General features: G+C 46.4%; 1 protein-coding gene across 3 annotated transcripts in view; it reads right to left on the bottom strand.

Moving 5' to 3' along the window:
* PTPRG (protein tyrosine phosphatase receptor type G) overlaps positions 1–12,750 on the bottom strand; it is a 701,064-nt gene that overhangs the window by 104,423 nt on the left and 583,891 nt on the right. For all 3 annotated transcript variants that reach the window (XM_041764114.1, XM_041764115.1, XM_041764112.1), the window contains exons 9-10: positions 5,002–5,186; positions 1,751–1,859 (exon numbers count right to left, since the gene is read on the bottom strand). In XM_041764114.1, the coding sequence (XP_041620048.1) occupies positions 1,751–1,859; positions 5,002–5,186 (294 nt within the window). The remainder of the gene's footprint in view (positions 1–1,750; positions 1,860–5,001; positions 5,187–12,750) is intronic.

The following is a 12,750-nucleotide window of genomic DNA, read 5'->3' as shown; positions in this document are numbered from 1 at the left end:
ATGCTTTACCGCGTGTCATTTCACGAGGTCCCTATGAGGTCGATACTGTCAATACTACCACTTTGCAGACTGTGACACTGTTGCTTGGAGAAGCTAATAAACATTCTCAGAGTCCCAAAAACAGTGAGTGGCAGTAGGACTCAAACTTGGGGCCTTCATTGCTGGGCCTTGGTTCTTGACTGGCACTTCTTATATATATGTATATATGTATATATATATATATTAAGATTTTATTTATTTATTCATGAGAGACAGAGAGAGAGAGAGAGAGAGACAGAGAGAGAGAGAGAGAGGCAGAGACACAGGCAGAGGGAGAAGCAGGCTCCATGCAGGGAGCCTGACATGGGACTCGATCTGGGGTCTCCAGGATCAGGCCCTGGGCTGAAGGCAGAGTAAACCGCTGAGCCACCCAGGCTGCCCCTTGACTGGCACTTCTGTCTTCACTGTGCGGGCCAATTACCTGGGCCATCTGGTTAGGACTCAGATTCCTGGCCCTACCTGCAGAGGTTCAGAGATAATTGTTCTGGGAGGGGCCCAGGTATGTGGGCTTTATGGGACCCCTGAAATGGTATGCAAAATTCTGGCATTTTCTATGGAAAAGGTCCAAAGGCCTCATCATATCCATGACTCAAAAAGATTAAGGACCACTGGCTTGGTGTGTAGGTTTCTCTGAAATTGGGGGTGCCGGAACTGAAGGACCTTATCAGAGGGGACCTCAGGCTGGCAGAGCAAGTCCCAATGCCCTGGTCCCTCCCTCCATGCTGGTCTTGGTGCATGTCATCAAGTCAGCAAACCATGGCCCATAGCCTGGCTGCCTATTTTTGTGAATAATATTTCAGTGGAATCAGGGCTGTGATTAGGTTGGGGCAAGTAAGACAACATGGATCCTATCTTCATTTAGAATTTGGGTATTTTGTCTACCAACTTTTTGCACTGATTTTACTTCTAAAAAAAATTTCATTAAAATATAACATATCGGGATCCCTGGGTTGTTTAGCGGTTTGGAGCCTGCCTTCGGCCCAGGGCGTGATCCTGGAGTCCCAGGATCGAATCCCACATCGGGCTCCCTGCATGGAGCCTGCTTCTCCCTCTGCCTGTGTCTCTGCCTCTCTCTCTGTCTGTCTCTCATGAATAAATAAATAAAATCTTTAAAAATATATATAACATATCTTGATTACTGAGTTTTTTGGTGCTCTTTTAAATTTTGCACCAGGGTAAATGCCTCTCTGGCCTTACCCTAGTCCTGGCCATGTAACTTTCTACTAGACTCCCTAGCAGTAGGTATATGCATCTATTTCTCAAGAAGCTCAAGGATCCTGCAAGCAGGAGCTTATTTGTGTGGCTTGCAAGCCAGAAGAGTGTGCTGTACATTTGGGCTCTAGTTCTTAAGAGACTAGCAAAGTGAGTGAGGCTGGAAATCCAAAGACAATATTCTACAACATAAGTAGGACGTGATTTTTGTAATGACAGTGTTAGACAAATACTTGGTTTCCCATCGTTGGAAAAATATCAATAGTCAAAAAAATAATCAACACTTCGCTCTTCTTCTGGCCTATGAAACCCCCAACCTAAAAGATAGACCTAAATTCCTGAGGCATTTCAGGTGTGATTTAAAACCCCACACTGATTCTTAGGCCAGGTTTATTTTCTTTTGTCCAATCACCTTCACAGGAAAAAAAAAAAAGATAAAGCCTAGGAAAGGAAGAGCACAGGGGCACGGGGGGCCAGAGAAGAAAGGAACCGGCCTTACCTTGAAAGAGCATCGTCTGGCTGAAGTCACTGCGCATGTCATTCTGACACACGGCCTGGACACGGAACAGGTAAAGGCTATCAGGTGACACGTGGCTAATGGTGGCTTTCTGTAGGTGGAGAATGAAAAGGCAGTGAGTGGGTTTTGAAGGCCAGTGCACGCTTTACCTTCTAAACTCAAACCTAAGATAATGTGAAGTATTCCTTTCAGGTTCCAGGGTCCCACGGCAAAGCCTGACAGATATGATGCTTCCCTAATGACCAAAGGCTCGCTTTGAAAGGAAAGAAAGTTCAGAAATAGCTGGCTGCGAATCTGTTTTCAACACAGACACGTGCAGGATAACGTCGCAGCAAAATCCATCTTGACTGTGGCTTGGAACGTGTCTCTAGCCTTCTTTATGCTCACAAGGCTTGGTCTTCTTCCGTAACTACTAGACCTTTCCTATAAACTATAATTATCAAGTATATTGAATTTTCAGAACCATGCAGAGTTTTTAATATCAATGACAAAAGTCTTGGTGTGTGGGTTTCTTTGCACTTCGAAGGCCTTGCTATACCTCGACTGATGGAGAATAGGGGGCATGATGCCAGAAGAGATCACCTGACTAGTGACCAGATGCCATGAGGTTTTCCTTTGTTACCCCTCACTAGCTGGGTGATTCCAAGTCAGTTGCTCAATGCCTTTCAGCCTCAGCTTCAAGTGTTAAATGAAAAGAGTAGTGGCGACCTCACAGGTTTATTGTAAATGCTCTGTAACACAGGCCATGCAAAGCTTGTTCACAGGTATTCCACACCAGACAACAGAAAGAATGTCCCTGGTCTAACATAGAGGTCACTACAGGCCAAATCCAGTCCACGGTTTCTATAAATAAAGTTTTATTAGCACACAGATACACCCCATTCATTTACATGTTTGTTGTCCGTGGCAGTTTTTACCCCACAATGGCAGAGTTGAGTAGCTGCCGTAAAGACTTATGGCCTCCAAAGCCCCCAGATTTTGCTATCTGGCTCTTTCTAGAAAATGTTTGTCAATCCCTAGTCAGGCGTCACCAGCCAAATCTAGATCCGCACTCCTCAAAACTTTATTCCAAGAGCCTCTGAAAATGAGAAAATGGAAAATACCTAGAAAGCAGGCAGTCCTTACTTCCTGAAACAACACACAACAAAAGCAACTGATTTTCAAAGACCTCCTAATGATGAAACGTCTATTCTGGGCCAAGTATGGAAAACAGCTCTGGGAACTTAACCACTGAGTGGGTCCCCCCCCCCCGACATGGTCAATGAAATACTTTGAACAGGTGTGCAAATGTGCAAATGTGTGCAAATGTGACTGGCTACACCTGCTGCCGTTGCCTCACGATGGCTTCCTGGGGACGGCACTGGGTTGGAGTCAAGTTACTTCACTCGAAGATGCATTTCTTTCTTTTGGAAAAGGCAGGCAGTAACACCTGCCCCACAGGTGTGCAGGGAGGCCATGAAAGAAGGATGCCAACTGGAAAATGCTTCACGAATTTAGTTAAGTGTTACTTTTTTTTTTTTTAAGTGTTACTTTTAGATTGTGCCATGGTCACCGTAAGTTAGAGAGCACTTTGTTGCCACTAAGTCAGCACTCCTGACTTCTTGAGGAATTAAGGAAATTCATTCTGTGTGTCTCCAAAGAAAATAGCCACCCTTAGAAAATTCTGATAAAAAGGAACTTGCTGTCAAAGCATGTTTTTCTCTCCATCTTTCCCTTTCTCTGAAACCAATTTATGCCTCATGCTCTAAACCTCTGACCCCTGCTCTGTCTTCGTTAGGAGCAAAATCTTTGCGCCATCTATGCAGGGGTTTATTAGAATTCACTCCCAGCTGCTATCTATTTATCTTTGTGTGTTTAATTATTTTCCACTTAGAACAAGAAACCACAGAAGCACCTAGACAGTTTCTGCTGATTAACGCAAGTCATCTTTACTCCAGAAAGAGAAAAATCCCTTATGGACTTCCAGTAGTGATGAGAGAAAGGTTAAAACACATCATAACCTTGGGTGCCTTTCAATAGATTTCTCTCTGATTTCATGAAGCTCATCATTCCCTAATGTGACCCAGATAACAATGTCTAGTGGGGAAATTGAAAATATAAATGGAAATGAAGTAAAAGAATCTTCATCTAAAAGAATATGAAAAGTATTATTCTATAACTGATTGAATGGGCCCTGGGGACTCTGTATTGGGAACGAAAAAAAGTGATAACCGTCATTAAGAACCCCACTTGGTGCTACTGCATTTTTCATGTGCACATACAATTATGGTTTCATTATGCCAGAGTCTTTTTTTTTTTTTTTTGATTAACAATAAGTGCAAGACTTTCAAGCCCAAATGTGTCACTTTGAGTTTCTATGCAAAGACTTCAGGCCTCATGGTTTTGGGGAGCGTGTGCTTTCCCAGCAGAGAAGACAGCATTTGCAAACATCTGTTCTGAAGGGCCCTGTTGGGTCCTGGCCACTAAACATTTACATAAATGTTCACATGAGAAGTTACGCTGGGTGTGGTCAGTTCAAAGTGAGGTCAGATATTACAGTGTCGGGAGTCTGAGAACACAGGTTCAAAAACCACATGGTCGCAGGCGTCCAGCATCAAATGGTCACGTGCAAGGCTGATCGAATGTGAGAGAGGGAGTGGTGGGGACAGTGGACAGCTGCCTGGTGAAGGTGACCATAGTACCAGCAAGGGAAGAGGAGGAGGAGGAGGAGGAAGAGGAGGAAGAGGAGGAAGAAGAGGAGGAAGAGGAGGAGGAAGAGGAGGAGGAAGGGCAATTACCGTAATAATAGCCTTCATTTATCGAGCACTTACTATGTGCCAGGACCAGCCGTGTACTGGCACACCTCATTTAATATTTACAATCATCAGAGCCACTAAAAGGGGCTGACTGGGAGCTTTCTGTTGCGGTTAGTTGTTTTTATAATGAAGGAACAAGCAGTCCATTGCAAAAAGCCTGATTACAAAGAAATTACCTTGCTTCTCCTGGAGGTGTCCTTTGGAAGCAAGTGTGAGGGTGGATGGGAGCCCAGGTGGACTCTGGCCACGACTCCCACGCAGGCAGCCCCTGCACCTAGGAGCACAGCCCCGGGGGTGGTGGCCACACCCCACACCCCATGGGCAGCGAGCATCTGGGAGATACACATGAGGTGCACTGCGCGGTGCCCAGCAAAGAGACCTGCAGGGACCCCTCTCCTAACTGCAAGGGGGGCTCTGAACACAACCGGGAGGCTTTACCAAGTCCTTGTCGCTGTCCTTTGTGAACGTCTTCTCCTTCTCATCCTCGTTCTTGGTCCAGCTGTAGGAGATCATGTAGTTCATGATGGGTGGGTGGTAGATGGTCTCCGGCCGGCTCCAGGACACCTGCAGCGCCGTCTGGTTCAGGGGCTGTACTTTCATGTGGATGGGTGGGGAGCTGCAGACTGGAGACAACACACGGCCACGCTCAGGGGCTCTGCGGACAGCACACGAGGCCCCCCCGCTGCCCCTGGGGCCTCCAACATCCCAGCCCCGAAAACCTAGTACGTCTGTACACTTGCCACCGAGGTTCACCTGCTGTGAATCTTTTGTGCCTCTGTGTTCTCCCCCACCCCTCTCTCTCACACACACAAATGCACACACGTGCACACATACACACACATATATGCATGCACACATGCACACGCACGGTTGTTTTCCTGCTAAATCACTGAGAGCAAGTCGTACAAACATGCTGACTCTTCACTCCTTCCTACTCAGGCCTGTGGCTCCTCAGAATAAGGTCGTTCTCTTATACAACCGCACTGGACTACACATTTGCATCCCCCTCTCCGAATTCATTTGCTGAAACCTAATCTCTAAGGTCACAGTATTTGGAGGTGGGGCCTTGGGGAGGTCCTCATGGTGAAGGGGATTAGTGTTTTTATAAAAAAAAAAAACCCTGGAGAATCCCCTCACCCCTTTACCATGTGAGCAGACAGCTGTCTATGAACCAGGACTCCAGCTCCCACCCAAAAGAGGATCTGCTCATGCCTTATCTTGGACTCGCCGGCCTCCAGGACCGTGAGAAAAAAAAAAAGATTTCTGTTGTTTATAAACTACCCAGGCTATGGTAGTTTGTGGTAGCAGGCTGAGCTAAGACAATAACCATAATAGCATTAGCATCCCTATGAAAATTAACATTAATTCAATAATATGATCTGAGGGGCAGCTGGGTGGCGCAGTGGCTTAAGTGTCCAACTGTGTTTCGGCTCAGGGCATGATCTTGGAGTCGTGAGATCAAGCCCCACATTAGGCTCCCTGCTCAGCGGAGAGTCTGCTTGAGATTTCTCTCTCTCTCCATCTGCCTCTCCAGCTCCTACTCTCTCTCAAATAAATTAATAAATCTTTTAAAAAATAATATTATCTGATATATAATCCATATTCAAACTTTCCTAATGGTGTGCGATGATTATTTCTAGCCATTCCCCCCTCCAGTCTCATGCTGTATTTAGTTGTCAGAACACCTTAGCCTCTTTAAATCTATTACAGTCCCCTGGCTTTTTTCCATGGTGACTTTTTTGAAGAAGCCAGGCCACTTGACTTGTGGGGTATTCCAACACACTACAATTGTAGATGAAATTCTACTGTGGGGCAGCCCCGGTGGCCCAGCGGTTTAGCGCTGCCTTCAGCCCAGGGTGTGATCCTGGAGACCCAGGATCGAGTCCCATGTCAGCCTTCCTGCATGGAGCCTGCTTCTCCCTCTGCCTGTGTTTCTGCCTCTCTTTCTCTCTGTGAGTGTGTCATGAATAAATAAATAAAATCTTAAAAAAAAAAAAGAAATTTTACTGTGAATAGTTCAGAGTATGAACAAATACAATTTAAAATGAGACTTTAAATAATTTCAAAGCAAAGACACAAAAACAGGGATGATTTTCCTCTGGACCAGCAGTATCTCATGTAATGACCCTGACGTAGGGCATAAGGAAAAGCCAGGCAAATTCTCCTTTTCACTCCTTGTGACTGGCAGATTTGAAGGGACATGGTGGTTCTACATCTATCTACAGACAAGCTCATTCGAGGTTTGACACTGTCAAGCTGGCCTTTAAAAGTGTGACATTTAAGGCCTTCAAATGCGTTCTCTCCCAGTGGCTATCATTCCTGCCTCCATGGGGCTTAGAGTCTACAGCAGGGTTTCTGAGCCTCAGCATTACTGACCATGGGTCAGACAATTCTTTGCTCTTGGTGGCTGTCATGTGCACTGCAAGGTGTTCAGCAGCATCCCTGATCTCTACTAGTAGCACTCCCTGCCCAAGTTACAACTAAAAGGGTCCTCACATGTCCCCTGAAAGGCCAGTTGCACCCAGCTGAAACCAGTGGTCTACAAGGGGAGATGGCGGTTCAGTCAGGAATGATGCATGAAGCTGGTATTACATACCCAGACAGCACAGATGGATGCGACGAGAGATAAGAGGTGTTTTCCAAGCATGTTATGGGAGGATCTGACTCAGGCTTTGGTAACAACTCCCTTGAGGAAGGCACATCTGCCTGAGAGCTGACAGGAGGTGGGAGTCAAGGGAGGAAGGGAGGGCAGCTCGAGGAACTAGAGCAGGGACAGGGCCTGAGGGGCCAGAAGGAAGCCAGAAGGCCTGGATCCAGGCACAGAGAACAAGGCAAGAGCAAGCAGTGATGGGTGCAGCTGGAGTGAGAGGCCTCACACCCCAGATGCAAAGTCTGGTCTTGATCCTACAGGTACTGAGAAGCTGCTAGAAAGATCTGAACCAGAATATAAAAAATAGTGACAGGGAATAAAGGGGAAAGGAGAAAAAATGAATGGGAAATACCAGAAAGGGAGACAGAACATGAGAGACTCCTAACTCTGGGAAACGAACTAGGGGTGGGGGAAGGGGAGGTGGGTGGAGGGGTGGGGATAAGTGGGTGATGGGCACTGAGGGGGACACTTGATGAGATGAGCACTGGGTGTTATTCTATATGTTGGCAAATTGAACACCAATAAAAAATAAATTTACCAAAAAAAATATCTGAACCAGAGAATGATGCAAGAAGGTTTGCACTTTTCAAGATCCCTTGAGCTTCTACTTCGAGGTAGAAGGACCTGGAGAATGAGCAAGGAGTGAGAGAGGGAGGCACTGAAGAGGTGCTGCAGAGGGCCAGCCTTGCACACCAGGGAGAGGGTACGAGAACAGCAGGTTCTAGAGGAAACAGACGTAGAACTGAGGGGTGGGGGGATGTGCTGGACTACGAAGGGTGTGAGGGCGAAGTGAGGGCGGTGAGGACCACACTCGGGTTTTGGGCCCAGGAGGTGAGCAACAGTGGAGAACCTGAGTCAGGGGACCGTGGCTGGGATTCGGCCTCTCCCAGAAGATCGATTATGTGGCAAGCAGCCTGCTGCACACCAGTCGCCCGTATTTTCTCACCAAGGGCCCCAAGCCCAAGGCTGCTCAACGTAGCAGGAAGGCTTTCCTGCCAGGGAAGCACGGCCCCGCTCTAAGGACCCAACTGCTGGGGAAGAGATTGGTTTTGACAGGGAGGCATCCTTTTGCTCTTCAACTGCCAAATCATGCTTCAGCCGCAGAGCTTCACTTTGTATGACTGAGACAGGAAGGAAGGCATAAATTAATGAGGCATTCCCACTGCCCCAAGAACCCCGGGAGGCATCGAGCTGCCCTGCCCACCGCGCAAATGCCACCAGGGCAGAGACATCAAATGAGGAATCTGGAGGGAGGCTTCCAGCGAGCCGCTGGGGTGCAGGGACAAGATGAGGACACTAGGTGCCGCTAACATACCACTTTTAAATACCCCAACTTCAGTGGCTGGTGGTTTCTCCAGACCAAGCATGGGGTGGGGGTGTGGACAAGACTGGGAAAGATCTACACCCCATCTTTCCAGGTGCCAATAATGAACCAAGGAGATTCATACACTGGGAAGTTTCCATCCTTCACAATGATGACCCTTGTCAGAAATCCTGATTTCTACCTCTTTTCTCACCTCCTACCATACTCTTATTTAATCTCTCTTATTCTGAAGACATCACTCCTCTGCTCCAATTAGTGGTGAGCTGTAGGGGGATGCACATATCTCCAACAGTTACATCACAACCACATAAATAATTCTATCACCCACATGCGGATGCAACCATTCTTATTTATTCTTTGAAATTAAAATAGCTGGATTTTTCTTTTGATTAAGATGATTCATGTTAATGTTTTTAAAAGGAAACCCAAGTAATACAAAAAAAGAAGAAAGCTAAAAAAAAAAAAAAAATCACCCAAGATCCCAGAATCTAGACTTGTTAACTTTCTGGAGATCTCATGTTCAGGTATCTCTTGATTCACAGGTAAAAGCACACACAGTTTGATATACATGGGATATGCTTTTACATTATACTTGTTGCACTGTTGTGTTTTACCCAGCTAGTCATGAAAATATTTCCTTGTCAATGAAGAAAGCTTGCTATCATTGTTTTGAATGCACACAAAGATGTACAGAACCCCACTGTCTCATGTACTAGAATATACATACAATTTAAAATCAAAGCCTTTTGTCTGAAACTAGCACTTAACTTTTTAAATGCTGAGATTATCATTTTGGAGACTCTGGGGATCATGTGACACCTAGGGAGAATTTTTGTCCAATGGGACCTTTGTAAAAAAAAAAAATTGTTTATTAGAGTAGAATTGACATACGATGCTACATCGTTTCTATATAAGTACTAGAAAATACTGAGTGAAGCTCAGGAAAGAGCCAGGTCTGGCCTCTAAGGAGCCCATCTATTCGGGTGGAAATTCAGTAACCGAGAGGTCTCCTGAGGTCCACACTTGCCCCAGACTACATACCGAGCACAGAGCCAGGGGGGTTGCAGGCTGAGGAGCCCCAACACCTCTCCATCTCTCTCCACCACCTCCCTGGGAGGGAGGGTTTTTCTGGGCCAGTATTTTTGGAGACAGTATTTGCAGAGTACTAGAAAGGCCCAGAACAGCACTGGCCAACTTTTTTGGTAAAGGGCCAGAGAGCAAATATTCTCAGCTTTTTGAACCCTACAGTCTCCACTGCAAATAGTGAACTCAAGCCTTTCAAGTGCAAAACCAGCTCAGGCAATATGTACAGCAATAAGCGAGAGTGTACTCCAATAAAACTTTATTCATGAACACAACATTCCTATTTCTTCTTCTTTTTTCTTTTTAGAAGGTTTTATTTATTTATCCATGAGAGACACAGAGAGAGGCAGAGACACAGGCAGAGGGAGAAGCAGGTTCCCTGCAGGCAGATGCTCAACCACTTAGCCACCCAGGCATCCCACCTTCCTATTTCATAGGATTCTCCTTTTTATTTTTACTTGCACAGCTACCATATAGATATCAAGTCATCTATATTAGTCGTTTTCTACTCGATTTATTTAAACCTAAAAATACAGTTCACACATGGATTTTCATGTGTTAGGAAATCTGATTTTTTTTTTTAACTGTCTAAAATTTTTAAAAATTTCTTTCTAGCTCATGGTGGTAATAAAGGTTGTGGTCATGTTGGCTCATGGGTCAGTGGTCTGCTGATCTCTTATAGGGAAGATAAAAGGAGGCCAAACTTTTATTTGAAGGATGTTTACCACCCACATTTGCATTCTTAGCACTGAATTTTGCCCCACAACACAGCCTGAAAGAGCTGAGACTCTTCCTAGCACTTTATACTATGTGGAATCATATTACTGACATCACTGATTATCTGCAATAAATAATCTACTTCCCCATTAGAATGGAAACTCCATGAGGCCGGTACCTTTTTTGTCTTGTCTGCCACATGATCCCTGGTGCTTACAGCAGAGCCTGGCACGAAGCAGGCCCTCAATAGTGGCTGAATGAATGCCATGTTGAGTGGACAGAGTAAGTGCCTGATTCTCCTGGTGAAAAGGTCCTGTGTGTCATCACCCATCCCATGTCTCACAGTCCTCCACCCTTCTCTCTGGCCAGCAACACCCCCCTACCCTCAACTCAGTCTCCTTAAAGGTTTGGGTTCAGCCTCACACTTCTCCTCCACGGTCTCTGCACTCCCACCTCAACCTGCCCGTCACACATGTCCCCATCAGCATCCCATCTCTCTGTCCTGGTGACCTCTAGGGCAAGGACCACACCCTTCATCACTAGAGCCCCCAGTAGGGCCTCAGATTTCATTCAAACAACCAGGGAAGGTATTTTGCTCTTCAGTCAGGACCACTAATAAAGTTCATCTACGGAACCGGTGCCACACAATCTGTCCCCGGGGACACCTTTCGTGAGGGGATGTTTGCCAATCGGAAAAAATGTGCAGTCCACAAAGATGACAAAACTCCCAGTACACTCAGTGCCTGCAGGAGGTGAAGTGACCAGATGCCCTCCAAACGACAGGCAAATAAGCAGACAGTGCATTACTGAGCTCTGTATTTCCAAGTTTTGTTTGCTTTGTTCAGTGATGGAAACTCTCCAAAAAAACTCCTTAAAATTCAAAATATAAAACAGAGCATTAAGGAATTTTATGGAACAGTTTGGAAAGGCTGGTATAATAAAGCCTGGGCTTTGGGGCCAGACTCCTCCACACCTTTGTGTTCTCATCTATAAAATGGGTGCTGATACCTGGCAATATCCTCCTCACAGGGTTGGGGTGAGGCTCATAGAGAATAATGAGGCTGAACAAGAATCTGTGAGGCTCAGGCCCAGTGGCCAATACAGGGATAAGCTGCTGGGCCCACACAGTGTTTTAAAAATTGGCATATTTTACAGAGACTGCTGGATTTTTAAATTGGGCCTGCATCCAATGAAACAGCAAGGCAGCTTCCCCTTCAGAGTGACAGGTGGTGTGCTTACTTTTGCCACAGTCCCCACCACTCCCCATTGCCTCTACCCACACACTGCATCCACAGCTGCCTGGCCCCCATGGCCAACGGAGTTTCCCACCTGTCTAAAATGAGCAGCCAGGAGCACTCTCCTAGGCACACAACAGGTTGCCCAGTACCCTCGACAACAGACATGGCAAGCTGTACCTAACACACCGAGTGGGCCAGTCCTCTTTTACACAAAATTGAAGCCTTTTAACCATGCGGGAGGCACTGTACCTGGCTCTTTCAACAAATATTCCCCTGTGAGGTGCTTCTGACATCAGCCTTCCCCTTCTCAGGGGCCTGATTACGTTCTCACCGGTGTCTGATTGCTTTACACAGGCATCTCAGATGATGCTCGGTGCCAGCTCTGAGAATTTCTGCCTACATTCTGAACCACCTTTAATTATGATCCCAGACTTCGTTAAATAATGAAGAGGCTTCTAGCAGCGCACCCAAGGTCCTCTGATTCTAAATCAATGTCAAGGATATTTTCTCAGTGGTTCTTAGAAAATGCTAGTTCCCCCCCAGCCCCACCTCTACCCCTCTTCCTTTCTGGGTGTTAGATAAACTAATGTGACAGCCTCTGTTTCAACGTTGGTGGTAACTTACAAGTGCCTTAAACTACTGAAGAGCCTCCTCCCTGCACCCCTGCAGCCTGAGTTTCACACGGCAGGCAACAGGCTTTTTGCTGATCAGAAGTCAAAGGACAGCTGTGCTCAGACACAGCAACTTGGTGCAGATTCACTTTTCACAATGCTTTCGACAGAAGTCATGCTGCTGCCTGGAGCTGGGGGCCAGCGATGGGGGGGAATCTGTGATGTCATCTACTGCACAGGGTGGTGTCGTGGGGACCTGCCTGGCAGAGAAAGTGGGCAATAAGCAGCACTATCTTCTCCTGGAGCAGAGGAGACCCACTCAGGTGGCACGGAGCCAGGGAGCCTCACTTGCCTTACACAGCTTAAGTGCCTGTCACTTCTTCATCTTCCCAGCTCAGCTCAAGAACCCTTGAAAATGGAGTCCTGTAGGGGAAATTTCCAAAGAAATGGCCTCAGGGAAGGATTTTTCTTTGTGAAGGGTTGAATCAAAGAGTCCTAGGTAAACATGAAATCCCCCAAAGCAGACCATGTAGGACTTCAAAACTGGAATCCTCATGCCCTGGG

The sequence above is a fragment of the Vulpes lagopus genome, chromosome 7, assembly GCF_018345385.1.
Source record: "Vulpes lagopus strain Blue_001 chromosome 7, ASM1834538v1, whole genome shotgun sequence".
Classification (NCBI taxonomy): domain Eukaryota; kingdom Metazoa; phylum Chordata; class Mammalia; order Carnivora; family Canidae; genus Vulpes; species Vulpes lagopus.
The sequence above is the reverse complement of the archived record's forward strand: the minus strand, read 5'-3'. Positions and strand labels throughout refer to the sequence as shown.